The sequence below is a fragment of the Coccidioides immitis genome (assembly GCF_000149335.2).
Source record: "Coccidioides immitis RS genomic scaffold supercont3.6, whole genome shotgun sequence".
NCBI lineage: Eukaryota > Fungi > Ascomycota > Eurotiomycetes > Onygenales > Onygenaceae > Coccidioides > Coccidioides immitis.
In genome coordinates this window covers 193,869-213,450 of record NW_004504312.1, presented here as the reverse complement: position 1 = coordinate 213,450, position 19,582 = coordinate 193,869, and the positions used below count along the sequence as shown (strand labels likewise).

Sequence of the window (19,582 nt, the reverse complement as noted above, 5' to 3'; positions counted from 1 at the left end):
AAGCCCTGAGAATGGCGGATAGTCAGAGGAGCACGGAGGATGTGGGTGATGAGAAGGCAGGTCGCTCCTGTGTCCGCATCTCGCCTTTCTTTTCGTCGGAGATAACTTCTAACGGCATGTATGCAGGATGTCCGCCCCGTTCACACCACAGTGGTCGGAGGGAACACCGCCTACCACACCGCCATGCTGAAAGAACCCCCGAACCCTCGCTCATGGAATTCTATTGCCCTCTTCGCCGCTTCTCTCGTTGGCTTCCTCTGCTCGAGTATGAACGGCTACGACGGCTCTCTCTATAACTCCATTGCCGCGAACGAGGTGTTCCTGCGGTACTTCAATGGCTCGAATAAGGGCATCTGGGCCGGCATCGTCTCCTCTATGTATCAGATTGGTAGCGTTGCGGCCTTGCCGTTCGTAGGACCTATCAACGACGGCTTTGGGCGCCGAATAGGCATGTTTACTGGTGCGCTGATTGTCATCGTCGGGACAATTGTCTCCGCAACCGTGACAGGAGGGAATGTAGGACAGTTCATGGGCGGCCGATTTGTTCTCGGATTCGGTGTTGCCATTACTTCTTCAGCCGGTCCAATGTATGTCACAGAGGTTTCGCATCCGGCATACCGCGGCGTAATGACTGGGTTCTCAAATACCTTCTGGTACGTCCACAAGGCTTTGCATGCACGCCCCTGAATTGGAGCACTGGATTTTGACACCCTCTCCAGGTTCATCGGTTCCATCCTTTCTAGCGGCGTGGCCCGCGGAACTAACCATCTGGGTGGTCATGCTACTTGGCGGATTCCTCTCTGGTTTCAATTGCTGTTCTCTGGAATTATCTCTGGTTGTGTTTTGTTCGTTCCTGAGTCTCCACGGTGGCTATACGTCCACAATAAGCGGGACCACGCCAAAGCCATGCTTGTCAAATATCATGGCCAAGGCAATCCAGAGAGCGAATGGGTTAAGCTCCAGCTCGCCGAATACGATGAATACCTCGACATAAACGGCGCGGATAAGCGCTGGTGGGATTATAGGTCGTTATTCAACACTCCTGTTTCTCGATACCGCATATTCTGCAGCTGTTGCGTAACAATCTTCAGCCAGTGGGCGGGAAACTGTATGCTCCTCCCGGTCTCCCTTCATCACGGTATCTACCTAACAGTTTTCATTGTTTTAGCCGTTCTTTCTTACTTTATGTCTGCCGTTTTGGACTCCGCTGGCGTCTCCGGGACCGTTCCTCAGCTCAACATCATACTCATCAACTCCTGCCAGCAATTCATTTGGTCGATTATCGGAGCCTCTCTTGTTGACCGCGCCGGCCGCCGCCCTCTCTTGCTTTTCGCCAATATCGGATGCTCCGTGGTTTGGCTATGCATCTGCATAACTAGTTCTGAATTCGCAAACCACGGTGGCACAAAAGATTTTCCAGGGACATCTCCTGCGGCAGGAACGGCAACGTTGGCTTTTATCTTCGTTTTTGGCGCAGTGTTTTCGATTGGCTTCACACCGTTGCAAGCCTTATATCCAGTCGAAGTGCTTTCATTCGAAATGCGTGCAAAGGGCCTGGCGTTTCAGAATCTGGCGTTGAATGCTGGTAGGTATCTGGTCTTATCCCCTCTCTTTCTAGGCCCTTTGGACTGATTTCCGATCTCTCCAGCCTTGCTACTCAACCAATTTGCCTGGCCCGTCGCTATGGACAAAATTGGCTGGCATACATACATAATTTTCTGTGTATGGTGTGCTGTTCAAGCCGTCGTTATATACTACTTCATTCCAGAAACAAAGAATTGCACGGTAAGTCTCTATATATTTCACTTTGTTCTTTGCCATTTGTCCTAGGAACTAATGGTGGATTTTACGATTATAGCTCGAAGAGCTTGATCTAATATTCAACTCATCAAACCCGGTGAAGGCTTCCATGCGAAAGGGGCGGCTTGGTGTGGATGTGTTTGGTGGAATCATAAAAGTCGAGTCTGAGGGTTAGGCTTGAGTTGACCTCTGCTACACATTGATCTCACTGATCTTAAAGAGCACTGCTTGATGATTATTTGAGCCAGTAATGCTGCTCATCGTTTTGTATTCCTTCAGGATATTCACGGCCAAGTCTTGTGTGTGTATCCAGACAGAAGCTTCAAATGAACATCTTGAGGGAGAGTTTCATTACGTAGAGGCGCTGACCTCATTGAACACCTCAACGATGACGGCGGCGGTTAAGCGTGCAATCATGTCCACCTCATTTGCTGTAATATTATAAGCGGGGGCAAGAAGGACGTGATCGCCGCGTTTTCCATCCATGGTCCCGCCACCAGCGTAGATGGAGAAACTATACTTAGGTGTTAGAGCCGTATTCTGAACCCGCGCACCGACAGCAAGCTTAGGGTCAAAAGGCTCTTTTGTTGCCTTGTCCTTCACGAATTCGATCTACAAAGAAGTTAGTCTCCAGAGTGATCCAGTGTTTGAACAGACGTACACCCCAGAATAGACCCTTGCCTCTGATATTGCCCACATTTGGATGATCGCCGATATACTCTCTTAACTTCGACTCGAGCAGCGCACCCATTTCTCTCACGTTTTGAAGTAGATTCTGCTCTTTGATGACCTTCTGGACGGCCAATGCTGCTGCACAACCAATGGGGTGGCCCTGATATGTCTGACCATGGCGGAATGCTCCGGTTCCCTTATCCATAACTTCAACTACTTTATTGCCAATCAGCACACCTGAGACGGGAGCATAACCTCCCCCAAGGCCTTTTCCTATGGTCTGAATGTCAGGCGCAACGCCTTCTTGTTCCCAGGCATGCAGCGTTCCAGAGCGACCCATTCCTGACATCACTTCGTCCATGATCAGGAGGGCACCATACCTGTCGCATACCGCTTTCATCGCTGCGAAATAGCCTGGCACAGAAGGCACGCAGCCGAGTGCCTAAAGTACGGCAATCAGGTGGAAGTCATCCATGACGGAAATGTCAAATACTACTTACAGCACCGACGACAGGCTCCGCAACAAACGCACACACAGTTTCGGGGCCAACTCGCTGGAACTCGGCGTCCAACTCGGCAGCAAGTCTTCCTACATAATCTGCATCTGATTCGCCATCTCTCTTGCCCCTATATGCATTGCAGGGTGAAACGTGGGAAATGTTTGGGAGTAGAAGCGGTTCGAACAGCTCGCGGCGGAAAACATGACCACCCATAGACAAAGAACCCAGTGTGACGCCGTGAAAAGAGTGCTGCCGGGCAATGAATCTTGTGCGCTTCGGCTCTGGAGTGGGAAGTTCGAGGAAGTATTGACGAGACAATTTCATGGCAGCTTCCATGGCTTCGGAGCCTGTGTTTCGCTCTTAGTCACCGTCTTTCAAGTAACGTCTCGCTCCTTGCATTCATGTGTATAATATCCATATTGACATTGGAAGGGGTAGTAGGTATAGAGTAATACCAGAGCTGACAACAAATAATCTGGACATTTTTCCGCCAGTAGACTCCTTCAAGAACGCTGCAAGCTCCTCAAAGACGTCCGTGGCAAAAAACATTGTATGGCAGTACGAAAGCTGGTCCATTTGCTTCTTGATGGCCTCTTTTACCTGCTCGTTCGCGTGGCCGAGGCAGCTGACAGCGGCACCACCAGTCGAGTCCAGGAGTCTCTGTCCATCTTCGAGAATGACATAGTTGCCTTCAGCACCCACGGCGCGTTTCGGGGCCGCGTGCAGGTCGCGGTGCATGACCGAGCTGCTAAGTCCGGATTGCGCTGTTGCAGTACCCATCTTCACAGTGGAACGGATTGAAGTACGACGGGGGTTGAACAACGGGAATGGCTGGGGTGTCCTTCCTCCCACACGGCTATATATTAATGTATGACAAGTAGCCACAAGTTCCGCATCAGTTTTCAAAGACGGATCGGAGCAGATCGTCTTCCCCACTCTCTCATGAGCAAATGACTCGTCGCAAACCGTAGTTGACCAGCCGGCCCGTTCAGGCAACGCGATAGGTGCGTATTGCCGGGGAGAGCTGCTAATTTGGCATCTACGAGGCTAGAAGCTTGAGGGAACAGATGTCGAACGCCGAGGTTAAACCCGCCTTTTGTCAAGTGCGGCGATTTCGGAGTTATCTCCCGAAGAGGGTCCTCTGCCCACTGTGTTGTGCGCACGGATCAACTCTCGGTGTCCTGAGCTCAATCACGCCGTGTGACTAAGCAAAGTAAATACAGATGTCAGTACGGAGTACAGAGTAGTGAAATATAAAATTCCAGAATTACATTTGAAATTTATTTCTCACCTTAACCATCCCCTAATCCCCCATATTTATATAGAGTACGGATGCACTCTGTAAGGGAGGAGTTACAAAAGTAGTGTTATCACATAATTTTGTAATGTTAGTTACTAGTGTTGAACTCTGTACGTAAACCATCTACAATGTTGCGCTTGTTATTCAGAACTATGCTGGGACCGAGAGAATCCGGCTACAGAAGCACTTGCGCCGATGAGCGCAAGGGAGCCATTCTTGATTGGCGAGAGAAAAGGGGGGAGGAGAAGGGCGGGAGTTGATTGGGGGTAGAAAAGAAAAGACGTGAGGAAATATTGAATAAGTTCAGTGCCTATGAAAAGAAGAATGATATTACTCCAAATAGAGTATGTGTTTGTTGCCCAAGAGCCAGCACTAATGGAAATATTATTTCACATCATACTCTGTATGCTAGTGGGATATCTAAGCAATGCCCCAGGAGAAAGGTGGTCCATGAAATATGTCTTCATGTTCATGTAAATTGTGTATTGGGAATATAATTCACACAAACATATTAACAGAATCATTGCTCTCAAATGGCTGTGCATACCCTGTAACAGGCCAGTAGATCTGGAATCGATACTCTATTCATAACGGCGATCATCAACCAAGTTCATATGCGGAGCATCCTGGGTAGCCGTCCCTAAGCAAAGAATGGGAAAATAATATTCGATCGCAACGCAGAAAGGAGCAGGCGGCGAATGACCGCCTAGTGTCGATTGGAATAAAATAAAACCGTGGGATCAGGTCTATGTATCCGTAGAAGTCAAAGCGGGTATCAAGGCAACAAGATGAAGCAGTGGGCTGGGATATAAAACGGCGACGATAAAAAAGTACATAAGGCAACACAATCTATCGGATAAGCAATGGAAACGTCAGGGGCTACCGGAGGACCCTGGAGTTTCGAATTATGCTCTTCAAGCGCGAGACCAAAAGAAAAGGAAAAGAAATAGGAAAGGAGAAGAGAAAATAAAAAAGGAAGAGGAAGAAGAAAGAAGAAAGAAGAAGAAGAGGAAAAGAATACAGAAAAAAACGGGTATCATATTGAAAAGGAAGCGGAATACGCGCCAGGAACACGGAATATTAGAACGTGCTCCAGCTCCAATCCCTTGGGACACTGGTAGCAACTGCGCTGTCTTGATGATCCATAGATGGTGAGAGGAAACCCGCATCGCTGACACTAGCATGATCGGAGTCGGTTTCCTTGGGCAGACTGGACGTAGCGCCATCGTTCTTCGATCGCTCAAGCTGAGCCGCCAAGTCCCTCTGAATTTGATTTAGCTGATCGATTCGACTTTGGTCCCAACGGCAGTAAGCACTCCAGCAGAGATCGCAGGCTCGGGATGGAACCCCGTCGGGATGGAAGCTGGCATTCTGGTCAAGAGGGACAAGGTAGGGAGTGTGGGATGAACAGAAGACGTGTCCACAATGACGGCAGTGGTGTCGGCGATTGAAAAGGCCAAAGAAAGATCTGCAGACAGGGGAGTCGCAAGACGGAGAAGCGGAATCAGCCTAGGAATCGAGTGAACAGGTGAGCTCTCCGATTTTTTGAGCCTCATAATTTCCGAGGTTTCAAGGGGGCCCGGACAATTAAGATGCACGGCAAACAGTGACTAACCTTCCAATGCTCCCTGGTTGGCGAACCTGTTACGGGGCCAAGGTTCTGATCCTTCAACCATTCGTCTTCAGCCAGCTTGCTGACCTCGCTCCGCATGCTCTCCACCGTTGACTGCCGCGAGAGTGAAGGTGGTCGGCGAGTGTTGCTATCTTCAGAGAGGTCGTGGACGCTCCGTGGCGGCGTCAAGGGAGAGGATCGCGAGGGGCGTTCGGTTGGTCTCAGCACGGCGGGCACGTACAGAGGGGATTTCAGGGGACGGAGCTGCTTGGATTGTGGATGAACATGGTGAAGATGCGGATGCTGTAGCCGAGGAGATGTCGGAGAATTGTTTGCGGGCGTGACGGAGGCAGAGTTTATGGGCGAAGGGTTGCCATGTGGAGAGATCTGACCTGGAGCAAAAGTGTTGGTGCTCGAGGTTTGCATCGTTGGCGGGAAGACGATACGGATGGAGAGTGAGACTGCGGACAGCCGGCAGGGTGATCAGATCACCAGTCCAGCGAGAAGGGGGAAGAACGACAGGACTATTACGGAGACCAGTTCAGATGTAAGGCAATTCTGGCGGTGGATGCGATGCACAAAGGCCCTTGATGCTGAGTGAGTCGACGCAAAAGCGAAGAGGAAGAGGAGGAGAGGAGGAGAAAGCGATGTGAGAGATGTGAGATGTGAGCGAAGAGAGAGGTTGCGAGGAGAGTGAAAGTCGATGGGATGGCGGATTGAAGCAAAAAGAACGCGGCCTTGGCAAATGGGGTATCGATGTAACAGTGCCGGGCGATCGTAACGGTAATAAAATACACAGCCTGATTTGACAGCTTGCTGGCGGTGGAGCTGCGAACTCTCAATTCTCAAACGGCGATTGGCTAGATAATCAGGAAAGTAACACTATGCTTATATAATACAACACCTTATCTCCTAATCGGGTGTAGCTGATTGGCCGGATGGCGTCATCATGTACTGTACTACAGGTATGATTACAGCAATACCGTTTCGTAAGGGCCCCGTCGCCACGGCGGTCAGCGCTCGCTGGGGAGAGGCAGCGGGAACAGCATCGCGGGCTGGCTGGCTGGCCGCGGGCATTTGGAGAACCTGCTCTAATCGGAGCCCAGAAATCGCCTGCGCACGTTCCTTGACCGCTGCCGTGTAGACCCATCCAACTTGAGAGCAATGAGAATCAGCTCCACACCTCCCGCATCGTTACGTGCCTGTACTCTCAATCTCCAATGCGCCTTGTGAACCGTCCACTCGCCGCCGCTGCATTCACTATCACCTCGCTTCCGCTTAAGCGGAGGCTCTCCAGCCAGAATCTGCGTGCCGGGAGGGGCATACATATCCGGCATGGTCGCCTCCAGCGCTGCGTGAAACCGCGTTTCCCTGCTTCCTAACTGGCGACTCTCGCCCCCATCGCTCTGCTGGAGATTGGGCGGTTTGATATCCACGAGTCCCGTCTGGATGACACCCAGGTTGCGAAGGCCCTCACTGCCGTCTCTAGTAGAATTTGACGTATATGCAGGTTCTTCGTGGGAATAATTCCAAGCTGCACCGCTGCACGGTGGCTCATAGCGTTCACCGTCTAGGACAATATCTGTTTCTGAGTCTAGTTGCATTATGAAGACGCACGGACTGGGTAAACTGCTTCCGGGTGTGCTAGACCTGCTCCTGCTTTCCGCTCCCTTTTTCAGTGTGCCTTGGAGATTCGTTTTGTTCGCGATGACCTGTAAAAGACTCGACATCCTCGCTTCGGTAGAGCCGTAGAATTCAACACGTTGTGTCGCCAAGTCGACCCGCGTGTCCTCTCCGCCAATCTCAATAATCAGCTCATAATGCTTATCGTCGACAAATGGACGAGCATACTGCACCCATCCACCAAACCTTGCATGTGGGTTCTGTGGAGAGTAATGATCCTGATGATCAGGAGTAACCTGCACCCCAGACGGACGGATATCCTCAAGGCGGATCACAATTTCTGACCGCTGGCGCTCAATATTGTAGCTGATGTGGTGAGGGATGAGCTTTTGCTCCAGCCCCCGCAGATGAAAATATCGACAGTCACGCAAAAGCTCTGCTCGATGCTCCTCACTTCGAATGTGGATAGGATATCCTCGCAGCATATGCAATAGTTCTGCGAACACTTCACCAGAACGACTGCTCACAATTGGAGGCGTTATCGCGGGGGGTCGAAGCAGTCCTCGGCGTTCCAGGCCGGGAAACACCTCTCCCGGTGTTGCAAAGAAAACCGCAAAGCCCAGAGAGAAGAAATTAGGGGAGTCGCCGGGACTCGAGAATATATCGCGTGGAATTTCAAAGTGGCGGTCCCCGATCTGGATGAAGATCTCGCATTCAAACAGCTGGGATATCAACCGCGGTACTAGTGTGTCGGTCAGCCTCGGGGTACCTATAAAACTAGAGGGGGATTAGATGCACTGACAGCTATAAAATTGGGCATCCGCAAACAGTTTAACGAAATGCGAATTATCCCGCGGCCGTATGTAATACCCTACCGAACTTTATGTTAGTTGAGCGCTGGATCTACAGTCAATTGCCCAAAAAAAAGAAAAAAAAGGCATCAAAGAGCGTTCCACTTCCACAGCCATTCCAAAGAGGGGTGGGGTTCGCCGTCTTGCGGCTCGCACTCCATACCTTGAAGGTGCTTTAAGATGTCACGAAACGTATCTGGATCCCGGTCTATGTAAAGCGTTCTCACGGCGGAACTGTCTTCATTCTGTCGAAGCTGCTCCTCAAAAAACTGGGAGAAGTATGAGGGTGCTCTAAGATTGTCAGCAAGGACGGAGCCGGGGTTGAGAGTTGATATATCGTGCAGTGCGCATGACTAACCATCCGAGGAGATAGATGCACCAGATAACCTGAACAGTTCAGACCCAATTTGAATTGGAAACACCTTCTCTAGGGGAAGGACTGCGGTTAGGCCCTGGGCTGGGGCGGGATATCCTGGAGATTCAGACGAGGACATGGGATTTTAAGAGATGGCGAGTCCTACTGACCGCCCACGATAACGGAGGTCCTCCTCCGGGAGGCTGATGGTCAGACTTCTCCAGAAGATTGTACTGGTTCGGGAATATGGGCTGGGAGTCAGCTACAAAGTGTGGGAGGTCCCGTTCAACGAGATCCAGTGAAGGGAAAGGCGGGTCTCTTTGGTTTCTGGGATTTGAAAGATTAGGAGGTGGAGATATCGATAAACAGCAGCAAATCCATATAGTAACCTATGCACACTATATGTACTCCGTGGAATGGAAGCGTATACATACATATACTGGGTACAGAGTACACACGAGCGCCATGCAGAATTGGACGCTTTGCCATCGCTATCGCCATCGCCATCGCCGGGTCCAAGCGGGCGGTCGGCGGGATGACAATGCTTAGTCAGCAACACCATGCTTGGGGACTACAGAGTAAAAGTACACATGTCTAGTTACAGCTGCTAGAGGTGAGAGCTTGGCTTGGATATATACAACGGTGAGCTAGGCACGGGAATATACAAGAATATTTGAGGGAAACCATGGCATCAGTATCACTGTCTAGGTAAGGGTGACGTACTCCCACCCGCTGATTCAACCTTGGCAGTAGCCCGTTTGAACCCATCACGCTCTCGCAAACGACGCAGGTATGCCGTCAGTCTCGGATAATCTTTCTGATTGAGAAGCCCGTTTGCCTCTTCAACTTCCAGTGCATAAACTATCAGGATATCAGCCCCGGACAGCTGATTGCCACAGAGATATCGGCCGTCTTCTGGCGACGACTCGATTTGTTCCTCCAAGAAACCCAGGTGTCTCCTCAAATTGGGACCAAGGTAGGCTTCGTAGACTTTGTTGGATATCATTCTTGTTACTGGCTTAATGAAAAAGGGTACCGGGGCGTTGCGAATGTCTACGTGTGATTAGCTGAAGGAAGGTGAACGGGCCTGGACGTGCAGGGTCCATTCACTCACTGGAGACAACGGCCTCAAGCTGAAGGAATGGCATCAAGCTCCCTTCCACATAATGCATGAAGTATTGCTCTCTCATCCAGGCCTCCGACTCCCTCCCGACAGAATGGTCACAACCTGGCCGGAATCGCTCGCATTGGCTAAGGGTATCTTTGCTCCCAAAGCAGTCGATGAGATATCCCACTATGACTCCAGATTCCGCCAAGACCAGTGGCTTTGGGGTATACGGTGTCTCTATTGTGACAACTGGTGATTTTCCTAGAGGATGAATCTCTTTCAGCTGGGCGTCGGCCTGCATATCCTTCATCCGCTTGAACATCTTCAATTCATAGGGGAGCCTCAACTCCTCCAGCAGCCAGACAATCCGCTGTGCACGGGAGTTTTCAAGCCTGAACCTAAACGTCTCAGAGAATCGGGTATTGGCGAAACAAATCAAATGAAAAGGTGTTCGCACCAGTAGAGTGTTATTTTGACATCCTGGTTAGAGGCCATGGCTGTGTTGGGGAATGCGAAAAGCAATATGGAATGGGGAAACTTTTGGACGATTAGTTTCTGGGATCTTTAGACAGACGATTCTGTGTAAAGACCAAAGGCATATGATCATTTATAGTCAAAGAGTTCTGTGTGCCACTGCATAGGTGAAGCATGGCAGCTGGCGCAGTTTAGCGCTCAATCCGGAGTCCATCCAGCCACTTCCTGGCGGTGTCACGCTGACTCAGCGCCAAGCCCCTCTGCGGCATTCGAAGCGAAACGGCGACGGGCTCAAAGCCGACAATGCTCGCTCTCGATCGACGTTCGATGAAGTGAAATCCAGCAGCAACAATGGCCGGCCCTTCGAGTATGCTCCCTAAATTGCCACCGGTGGCATGTTATCTGCGCCCTGCTGACCTTTCTTGCAGATCTTCATCTGGACCCCGCCCTCCAGAAATACTATGGTACGCCCTCGATCGCCAAAGCCTCTGCCCGGTTGATCAACTAATAGACCACAACTCTCCTTTTCTAGATGCGAATAAAAACAGATACAAGTACTTCCGGTGGACACCCAGAACAGCCTGGCTTTCGTTTTGCTACATGGCCCTCGTGCCCGGAATCATTGGATACATTGGTTACAAGACAGATGTGAGTCTCGTGGTTCTTTGGCTGAAGATAGCAATCGAGCTGAATTCTAGTCAATCCAACCCCGTGTGCTTGTGCTGATGCGGTCGTCTTTGAACTATAGGGAAAATACGACTTGAGGGGCAAGCGAAGGGGTGACACCATTGCGGAGTGGTAGACGGGATGTGGCTCTGTGGGCTTCCTTGTATATTACATTGCAATTCAGCAATCATAGATCCTTCCGCAAACGATGACAATCGCTCGCAATGTTTTCTTACTCGGTGGATGAACAATCGAAGGGGAGGACAGGACTCCACGACATGCTTGTACTTTTGAGTCGGCTTGCATTAAAATAGTCATTACAGAGTTTCGTACGGAATGAAAACAATTTTCAATATTAGCTTACAGCCGACCATTCTGCCCGTTCGTAGCATCACATTTCCTTTCTGTAATCAACCGATCTTCCCCTCCGACATCAATCTGTTCATGATCCCATTCAGTCTGCTGGTTTCACCGGCCAATCCTTCTTCCACAATCGAGGAACCATTGACGAATCAGACGAGATGCTAGATTCGGGTATCCACTGGCCCATTATCTCCCAGAATCACCCAGATAGGTAAGCCGTCAACGTGTCAATACGGTCGCCCTCGATTTCTCGGGTGTCCACGACTGTAAGCCCTTCCTCCACTATCTGGAATGCGTTCTCCCCTCCTCCATTCGCCGCTGGGGATGCTTGCTAGTCCTCCTCGTCCCATCCCACCTCCTAGAGCCCTCGGACGCCCAAACCCGTTCTCTCTCACAGGTGGGAACGCCCGCATCCCGCCACCGACGGCTGAGCTTCCCGCTATGCTTCTTGACGAAATTGGTGGGGCGATAGACCCGTCTGAAAGCGGAGGTAAGATGGCACATTCGACGTAGTCACCGATGATGAACCGCACATCTTGCAAGGTGCGATCGGCATCTTCGCCTTGTAGCCTACTGCTATCAACTTCCGTAGACGAATCCTTCCCTCCAGTATCCGCTTTGGGGCCGATGATCACACTCCCAATATCCTTGCTGAGGTACCTCCCTCTCCCTTCGTCATGAACGCCTGGCGCACCGGAGCCACCAAAGCCCACGAATTGGCCCTTGCTGTCGGGATATATCAGTCTGAAGCTAAGACGCGTCCCGACAACAGGGTCAGGCAGCAGCGACGGGAGACATGACGTGAGGAGATGCGTTAGCTCGCGCAGGGAGCACGAGTACCATGTGTAGATCTGAAGGTGTGGGGGGAGCGGAGGAGCGGAGGTCCCACCGGACGACGAAGGGATCGGAAAATCGGAGAGGTGATGAAAGGAATTTTGGCGATAGAATAGCTTCAGGTGAAATGGCGTGGTGGTTTCGCGATCTATTCCGGGGGAGCTGGGTTCGGCGTTGGAGGCCATTAGGACAACTTTAGGCTTCAGTCGTGAGGAAGAGGTCAGTGGTGGTGTGGTTTGTTGGTCTGTTCTTCTTTTCAAAGCAAGGCCAATAACTATTCCTTATCAGGTTATCGGAACAGCAAACAATGACAAGGTCCTTTCATCAGAAGCTTGGTCACAGAAAAAGAGCACTGATGGGGTTGTTTGCCCACCAGCTACGGACGCGGGCTGATTTGCAGAACGCGATGGTGAGCAGGTCTGGAGCCTGGAAAACACCAAGTAGCTACCACAGAGTAGAATTTTATATAGTTTCAACCCTTTTTGGATTGCAAATAATTATTTATTCGAGCAGAATCCAGATGCGATGATTCGATACCTTTTTTTTTTTTTATTTTTTTTTCAACCAACATTTCGCTTTTTGAGAACTCTCAGTCTTTGCGGAATTGGGAATCATCGAGTTAATCCGAAGATATTAGAGCAAATTGCTTCCGCTTCTAGTGACATTCATATGTACGCATATATGTATGTATGTACATGGGGTGCGCGCGACATCAAAGGGACGGCCAGCCAAATATAAATCTCTATCGCGGGAGTTGTGAACGCAATCAACAGATATTGTTCAGAAAAGAGAGAGAAATGCCAAAGAATAAGGCAGAGGAGAAATGAAGGTGGGGGGGAAAAAAGGAGAAAACGGAGATCGCGGTTAACCCTACCATGAGAATAAAACGTTCCACCAGCTTTTCCCTTTCGCCCACACCAGTCCTGGAAACCGGGGGGATTGGATGTCCGGCGATCCTGCCGGCAAAACATCATGGCATTGTCTATTATCGTCATTATGCATATCATTGTGGCCATCGAGACCATTCATCAAGCCATCAGGTTGAAATTTCATATGTTTTGGCCGTTCTCGGTGACAAGGAGCCCCGAAGCCGTTGTCTTTGCGGGTTTCACGGGATACTAGCTTCCCGGCCACATACACACATCCTCCATACGCAAAGCGAATCAAAGAGTCGCCAGTCAGGCTTCCGATGATAAAAATGTTCCGCGCAACTTCCAGGTCCGCCAGAGCTGCATTACGAAGAGTTGACGCGGATATCGACCCTGTTGTGATGCTGTCCTTATCGTCACCGGGTATGACCTCGCTCCTGACGGATTCATCAAGGTATTCCAGTGAGCCTTGGCGGCCGACAGCGTATGCCAACCCGGAGACTTGACGTTGCAAGATCGTACCATCCTGGAGCTGCAGCGTAACAACTGCCCCTTTGTCATTTGACCCTGTATCTGTCACCAATGTATTGGGCAAGCCCTCGTAGATACTGGCCCACTCTCTACTTTTCAAGAAAGGAGTCAGGCTTGCCGGTCGAAGCCATGACCGTTCGCGCCCATCAGAGGGCTCTCGCAAATTGGCCGAAGAACTCCTCTTCATGAGTCTATATATACCAGCATATTCTGGATATGCCTGCTGGTGGCAGGCCTTTAGCGGTGAGGGTCTTTTATCATCCCATTTAAAGATATGAATAATTTTCTGATCCTTGGGAGCGGAAATAATGGCATCTGCGGCGGAAAACCCTGATCCAATCACCAAGAGGGGGTTTCTGGCCGCTGGCTGGGTAGAGCGTGAGGCTGGGATATCAAGGAGCGGCTGGAGAAGTGGCCGCGCTGGCTTGGGTTCTGTGAAGATTCCCGATGCCAAGACAAGGAATTTGCAACTGAGGTTGTGCGATGCAATATAAAATCCGCTATCGGTGCGGGAGATGTTTGCGACGGTCTCTGCGGACCTGACCGAGTCGGAAATCCCGACTGCAGCCGGATAGGCGGTATAGTAGTCTGCTATCTCCCGCCTCGAAGGCCGCGTGAAAGGAGGCAGTTTTGATCCAAAGCGGTCTTGATGATACTCTGCAAAACTGTATCCTGGAAGGGATAGCATTCCCGCATAACTGAGGGACTGGATGTCCCATGTCGTCCGCTTTGGACACTCCGTCCATTGCCCTCCGGGGCGGGGGGCGTCTCCTAGGACCACGTGGGGAACAGCTGCTTCTGGCAAATGGCGCCACTCCAGGCAAGTATTCCTCTCTGTGTCATCCGTGTCTGCGTTGGGACGTGCGAGAGAGTCCAGAAGCGAGTTGAGCGGAAGAGCCTGGGTCGAGTACGAGTACCGCGAGGCCTCGAAATGATCAGTCAACTTGTCGACATCCAGGTCGAGAAGCTTAGGCGCATCCTTCAGCTTCTCGTGGAGGATGGGGTCCGGATGGGGGGTCCGCGGGTTGTAGAATGGGATGTTTCCATGGAGGATGTACGATAGTAGAAGTGCGGATGGCCCATTACCTTGATATGGATGCGTTAGGCAGAGGTCAAAGACCAGCGTGTCTGCATCGACTCACCCACGATGACCACGTCGGTGGACGACGGTTCAGGTGCGGTCGCAGCCATTGATTAGGCGCTGCTCGCCATCACATGTTCTGGGGGTTGGTTGAGGTCATGCAAGGATGCGCGGGGCGAAGCGGGGAGAGGGGGAGGGAGAGAGAGAGAGAGAGAGAGAGAGAGAGAAAGAGAGAGCGAGGAGAATGTATGGACTCTTCAGCCGCGCTCTGCTTCCGAGTCAATGGAAACAAAAAGATCAGACAGAGGAGATGGGCAGATGGAAAGCAACAGCGCTTCCTCCATCATCGGTCGGAAGAATTGGAGAAAAATTGGGACATCTGGGACATGTGGGGTTCACAGCCATCTCCTCACGATTTTGATTTTTTTTTTTTTTTTTTTTACTTCCCAAAAAAATTTCTTCGTCTTTTTTATGGTTTCTCTTTTTCCTTGGTCTCGGGATAGAATGGAGACCGGAGGAGAAGCTTAAAAATGCAATTGATACTTGATTTCTAATCAAAGATCCGTCCCTTTTTCAGGTGCAACTCTTCTTCTTTTTTTTTGGCGATGCAGCAAATGTAACTAATTAACTAACTGACCACCAATATTTTTTTTTTTTTGGCGATGCAGCAAATGTAACTAATTAACTAACTGACCACCAATATTTTTTTTTTTTTTTTTCAATGAATTTTTCTATTATTAACTAAACTAACTAGTTAACTAGTAGTTAAGTTAACTCCGGAATCACGCTGACAAATCCATCGGTCGTCGGAGCAACGGTTTCGCCGAGGATCAACTGTCCATTGGAATAGTTCGTTCGTTACGAAGACAGCTGGAGGTGTGAAAATCCAGGAGGGACCAAAAAAAAAGAAGGATAACGGGAACCCGGTCGGCGAGCTGCTGATCCAGCCGCTCATCGTATTCCTTTTTTACCGTGTCTGATGGACAGTGGGGTGGAGATCAGCTCATCCTAGGGACTTGCAGCAAGACGTGGGAGCTGACTCTCCGTGGTGTGCCGCTCGGCTTTCCTTTCCTCCCCGCGCGCACCGTGGCAGGGAGAGCGATGGTGTTGCAGCGACCGATGCCATGACCCTCCGGCCTCCACTTTAAGAAGAAGAATGTACCATCTAGCAAAGTCACTCTACTTTTATGCTACAAGTAGAGAAGGTGAGTGATTATCTTATGGGGGAGGGGGGGAAAAATTCCCCCCCCCCCCCCCCCCCAAATGCAGGTCCTCCCGTTCGCCATCCTGACTCGCTCCAGAATACTCCGTCCTCCTCCTCGGCCTGGACAACGCCGGAAAGACCACGCTTCTCAACCAGATAAAGACCCTCTACCTCCCTTCCCCAAACACCGATGACCCCCGCAGATCAGACGTCGGGAGGACCGTCCCCACCGTCGGGCAGAACGTCGCCACCATTCCTCTGCAGGACATGTACTTGAAGATCTGGGACGTCGGCGGCCAGATCTCCATGCGAGGCCTGTGGCAGAGCTACTACACCAGCTGCCACGCCATCATCTTCGTCGTCGACAGCGCTGACGTCGGGGACGACGCGGACGTCTCTCGTCTGGGCTCCTCGAAAGCATCGGATCCTTCCGCCCATGATCCCGAACCCGCTGACGAACGACTGAAACCCATAGACCCCGCGGGCAACTTTGGTCGGCTCAACGAGTGCCGGCAGGTTCTGGAATCCGTTTTGCAGCACTCTGATGCCATCGGCGTACCCATCCTCGTTCTCGCAAACAAGCAGGATAGGGAGGACTGTGTCGAGGTGGTCCGTATCAAAGAGGGATTCGTGCGAAAGGTATTCGAGGGTGAGGAAGGCGGTGGTGTGCGAGACAGCAGAGTTTTGCCCGTCAGCGCTCTCATGGGCGCTGGAGTCCGGGAAGCCGTGGAATGGGTACGTAGCCGCGTGAGGTGGAATAAGGAGACGAGACCGCCGGTGATGAGATAGTAGTAAATATAAATATACCCAGGCGTTGATTGCTTTTCTTTGTACCAGCCAGCCTCCAGTGGAGCTTCTTTTGTCAGTCCACTGATTTCCTTCAGCAGATAGAGTAATCCTGTAGTTGCAAACGGAGCAGATATGCTACTTCAACCTTTGTTGAACATAATATCTCTTTTTTTTCTTTTTCTTTTTGCTTTTTTCGTTTCCTTTCTTTTTTTTTTTTTTTTACGTATGGCCTCCTGACAGCGTCTTGACATTCCACCCTTCACGCAAAGGCCGGAAATACCAGCGTGCCATGTGTTACTGCAGAGCTCTTCGCCTTCGTCAGCCAGTTAATGAGTATATCCGTCTTGAATGCTCTTAAGAGAACGACACCCTCGCCTCAAGGGGAGCAGAGTCAGGGTTTGGCAGGTGCTACGCTAGCTCTTCAACTATTTTTTCAGATTGGATCTTCCCACTGGTGCCACTTCGACTGGAGAAGCAGCTCATCCTAAACACAGACATCGAGTGTAAGAGTGGGATGTCTGGTTGGGCAACGGGAGCCAGTGCACCCGGACTACAGCGGGCAGCTTGTATGTGAATTATTGTACAGAATATTAATGATTATTTGTATGAGAATTCTATATTCGACGTCAACACAGTTGTTTTGGAACACTTGTAAGATTTTTTTTTGAACAAAAGATGATATGCGTATGAAAGGGGTATCAATGTCCGGAAAGCAGGTTCTAAGATAACATCAGAGAGAAAACGAGGAAGAAATGTATCGTGCGGCGGGTCGAAAGTGGGCGCCTCCCACGAACATCCGCAGACTGACCGGGGCGTCTGCGTAGCTCCAGGAGCCTTCGAAACGAACAAGGCTGGTGAGTAGCAGATCAACAGAGTAAGCGTAGCTGGAAGGGTTCTCTTTTCTTCGTCAAGAATCCTGAGAACGCACGCTAGAACTGTTAAAGGGGGCTTGCCCTGTCCGATGTCGCCCATGTTCATGATTAACCTTCTTCGGCCAATCCCGCGCGATATCGATGCTGGTGCGAGGCATCCAAAATTCAAGGAAGACGTAGAGGAGAAAATCAATAACAACACAGAGGCAAAAGAGTTTACCAGCCCAGATACCACACCCATAATATCGTTTTAGACGATCAATGAGTGCGAAACTATGTTCTCGGCCCCGGGCTCCTGTCCAGCTCTCGCCGGGGAGGTAACCGTAAAACTCTTCTTCACTGATTGCACCACATATGCCGTTATAAACACGTTCCGTACGCCGAGCCACATCCGTCCACGAATACATCATCCGGACCTGATCGTGGAATCTGTCGGTACGCACCTTATTCGACCGAAGGGCGGCTATCGCTCTCCCTGTGGCTTGCACGAGGTCGTCTTCCTCAGGTTTGGCAAATGTAGTCATGTGTTGGGGCAGGACCTCCGGGATTCCTCCAACCCGCGTGCATACGACATATAAGCCACAGCTCGCGGCTTCAACTATCACGGTACCAAAAGCCTCAGTCAGGCTGGGGTGAAGGTATATATGGCCTCTAATCATCACATCCCGAACCTCTTCGTGGCGGATAGGCCCCAGTAATTCTACCTTATCCTGGAGTACGTTCCGTTCCAGCATCTGCTCGAGATCAATTGCCTTCGGCCCGCTTCCCGCAATGATAAAGCGCACGTTAGGATGCGCTTCGAGAATCCTTGGAATTGCTGCAATCAAAAGATCCGTTCCTTTATTATAGAAGAGACGGGAAACAACCACGATGGTGATCGTGTCATCGGGACCTAAGAGCCGTGGTGCGGATCTCAGAACCTGTTCTCCTCGATCATCCCGACGGTCGGCATAACGCAACGGCCGGAAGTTTTCAGGCACCAGCGCGTTCGGAATGACCGACACCATCAGTGGGTCTAAAGAGGCCCTAAGCACCGTGTTCTCTTTGCTGAAAACGGATGGTTAGTAGGAGGGTCCGTAGAGCAATGAAGGCTGCTGTACTGGCGTACCAAGTATGGCTAACACATATCACATGGTCAACGTCGCTCAACGTAAACTTTATGAGCTTGTTCGTCAGTATAGAGCCGGCATCTGCAAATCCATACAGCGAATGGTCTGTGAAAACTGTCCGCAGACCCATGGTTCTTGCATGGAGGATTGCTTCGTGGCAGAAGCTACTCAGGCTCTGGTGGGCATGGACGATCTCTATCCGTTCTCGAATGACGATATTACGGAACATGGGGAAGAAGGAGAATACCGTCGGCATTGTGGACTCTCGGTAGATGACAAAAAAAGGGACATGATAGACCTTCAGGCCGTTCGTTAGGTATCGTACTCCGGTTCGCCCCTTGTATGCATGAGTGACGATAACCACTTTATGTCCCCGATCAATCAATTTCTGCCGGTCCAATGAGTCGAGAGCGTGAAGACTAGGTTAAATTCCAGGCTCACCGTCGAGAGTTGGTATATGTGACTTTCCACTCCGCCTAAATAGGGATATCAGCAAGTCGTTGATCAATAACTTGCAAAAAAGAAAAGGAAAAAAAAAAATAAAGGCCCGATCCTTACCAGGCTGGGGGAAGAAGAAGTCGCTTATCATCCTATAGGGTCGTCAGAATTCAGCATCAGGCAGTTCTCGCGTTTCGTCGCACTCACGCAATGTTGTAAGGCATTGTGGTGATGGTTCTACGGAGGCGAGAAAGGTCATGGCCGGCAATGGAGATAGTTTGAACTGAGCCGTCCGTCACAGATCCTCTTCTCACACCCCTCTTACGGCCGGAAGCTGAAAGGCGCAGTTAGCTAAGGAGAACCGTGCCAGGCCTCCAGTCGAGCTCCAGCTTTGTCGGCCCGGCGATACCGTTGAAACTCGCGGTTCTTCGAGGGGGTTGTGCGAAGCAACGTATATTGGGTTAGCCAGCCTGGAGCTTTTCAACTCAAAAATGCAGTCAGTCAGTTAACTAGTTAAGTACTTATTGAGTT

The 19,582-nt window shown here is 50.6% G+C and overlaps 10 protein-coding genes across 10 annotated transcripts; 3 read left to right on the top strand and 7 right to left on the bottom strand.

The window, feature by feature from the left end:
* Window positions 1-11: 11 nt before the first annotated feature.
* On the top strand, window positions 12-2,287 carry CIMG_03001 (sugar porter (SP) family MFS transporter; the record flags this gene model as incomplete). The annotated part of the gene is made up of 6 exons (XM_001243559.2): window positions 12-71; window positions 127-653; window positions 720-1,108; window positions 1,169-1,585; window positions 1,649-1,785; window positions 1,859-2,287. The coding sequence occupies 6 exons, from the start codon at window positions 12-14 to the stop codon at window positions 1,973-1,975; spliced, it is 1,647 nt and encodes a 548-aa protein (XP_001243560.2). The 3' UTR covers window positions 1,976-2,287.
* On the bottom strand, window positions 1,403-4,052 carry CIMG_03000 (aminotransferase). The gene is made up of 4 exons (XM_001243558.2): window positions 3,428-4,052; window positions 2,973-3,319; window positions 2,462-2,914; window positions 1,403-2,412 (listed from the first exon to the last, which is right to left on the bottom strand). Exons 1-4 carry the CDS (start codon window positions 3,750-3,752, stop codon window positions 2,152-2,154), a joined length of 1,386 nt encoding a protein of 461 aa, XP_001243559.1. The 5' UTR covers window positions 3,753-4,052; the 3' UTR covers window positions 1,403-2,151.
* Window positions 4,053-4,734: 682 nt separating this feature from the next.
* CIMG_02999 (FYVE domain-containing protein) lies at window positions 4,735-6,511 on the bottom strand. The gene is made up of 3 exons (XM_001243557.2): window positions 6,416-6,511; window positions 5,888-6,345; window positions 4,735-5,781 (listed from the first exon to the last, which is right to left on the bottom strand). The coding sequence occupies exons 2-3, from the start codon at window positions 6,308-6,310 to the stop codon at window positions 5,353-5,355; spliced, it is 852 nt and encodes a 283-aa protein (XP_001243558.2). The 5' UTR covers window positions 6,311-6,345; window positions 6,416-6,511; the 3' UTR covers window positions 4,735-5,352.
* A 241-nt stretch (window positions 6,512-6,752) lies between these two features.
* CIMG_11037 (glutathione S-transferase) lies at window positions 6,753-9,186 on the bottom strand. Its single transcript, XM_012358214.1, has 5 exons — window positions 9,148-9,186; window positions 8,717-9,040; window positions 8,522-8,647; window positions 8,310-8,378; window positions 6,753-8,249 (listed from the first exon to the last, which is right to left on the bottom strand). The coding sequence occupies exons 2-5, from the start codon at window positions 8,850-8,852 to the stop codon at window positions 6,976-6,978; spliced, it is 1,605 nt and encodes a 534-aa protein (XP_012213637.1). The 5' UTR covers window positions 8,853-9,040; window positions 9,148-9,186; the 3' UTR covers window positions 6,753-6,975.
* A 188-nt stretch (window positions 9,187-9,374) lies between these two features.
* CIMG_11036 (glutathione S-transferase) lies at window positions 9,375-10,470 on the bottom strand. Its single transcript, XM_012358213.1, has 3 exons — window positions 10,279-10,470; window positions 9,828-10,213; window positions 9,375-9,766 (listed from the first exon to the last, which is right to left on the bottom strand). The coding sequence occupies exons 1-3, from the start codon at window positions 10,314-10,316 to the stop codon at window positions 9,411-9,413; spliced, it is 780 nt and encodes a 259-aa protein (XP_012213636.1). The 5' UTR covers window positions 10,317-10,470; the 3' UTR covers window positions 9,375-9,410.
* A 176-nt stretch (window positions 10,471-10,646) lies between these two features.
* Window positions 10,647-11,097, top strand: CIMG_11035 (uncharacterized protein; the record flags this gene model as incomplete). Its single annotated transcript, XM_012358212.1, has 4 exons — window positions 10,647-10,662; window positions 10,724-10,759; window positions 10,828-10,943; window positions 11,044-11,097. The coding sequence occupies 4 exons, from the start codon at window positions 10,647-10,649 to the stop codon at window positions 11,095-11,097; spliced, it is 222 nt and encodes a 73-aa protein (XP_012213635.1).
* Window positions 11,098-11,240: 143 nt separating this feature from the next.
* Window positions 11,241-12,343, bottom strand: CIMG_02997 (Sin3-associated polypeptide Sap18; the record flags this gene model as incomplete). The annotated part of the gene is made up of 1 exon (XM_001243555.2): window positions 11,241-12,343. The coding sequence occupies one exon, from the start codon at window positions 12,341-12,343 to the stop codon at window positions 11,552-11,554; it is 792 nt and encodes a 263-aa protein (XP_001243556.1). The 3' UTR covers window positions 11,241-11,551.
* A 351-nt stretch (window positions 12,344-12,694) lies between these two features.
* On the bottom strand, window positions 12,695-14,825 carry CIMG_02996 (uncharacterized protein). Its single transcript, XM_001243554.2, has 2 exons — window positions 14,701-14,825; window positions 12,695-14,644 (listed from the first exon to the last, which is right to left on the bottom strand). Exons 1-2 carry the CDS (start codon window positions 14,747-14,749, stop codon window positions 13,029-13,031), a joined length of 1,665 nt encoding a protein of 554 aa, XP_001243555.1. The 5' UTR covers window positions 14,750-14,825; the 3' UTR covers window positions 12,695-13,028.
* Window positions 14,826-15,531: 706 nt separating this feature from the next.
* Window positions 15,532-16,792, top strand: CIMG_02995 (small GTP-binding protein). The gene is made up of 2 exons (XM_001243553.2): window positions 15,532-15,844; window positions 15,941-16,792. The coding sequence occupies exons 1-2, from the start codon at window positions 15,796-15,798 to the stop codon at window positions 16,630-16,632; spliced, it is 741 nt and encodes a 246-aa protein (XP_001243554.2). The 5' UTR covers window positions 15,532-15,795; the 3' UTR covers window positions 16,633-16,792.
* A 417-nt stretch (window positions 16,793-17,209) lies between these two features.
* CIMG_02994 (phosphatidylinositol N-acetylglucosaminyltransferase GPI3 subunit) lies at window positions 17,210-19,275 on the bottom strand (the record flags this gene model as incomplete). The annotated part of the gene is made up of 5 exons (XM_001243552.2): window positions 17,210-18,551; window positions 18,613-19,001; window positions 19,055-19,089; window positions 19,172-19,203; window positions 19,259-19,275. The coding sequence occupies 5 exons, from the start codon at window positions 19,273-19,275 to the stop codon at window positions 17,540-17,542; spliced, it is 1,485 nt and encodes a 494-aa protein (XP_001243553.2). The 3' UTR covers window positions 17,210-17,539.
* Between the last annotated feature and the right edge of the window lie 307 nt (window positions 19,276-19,582).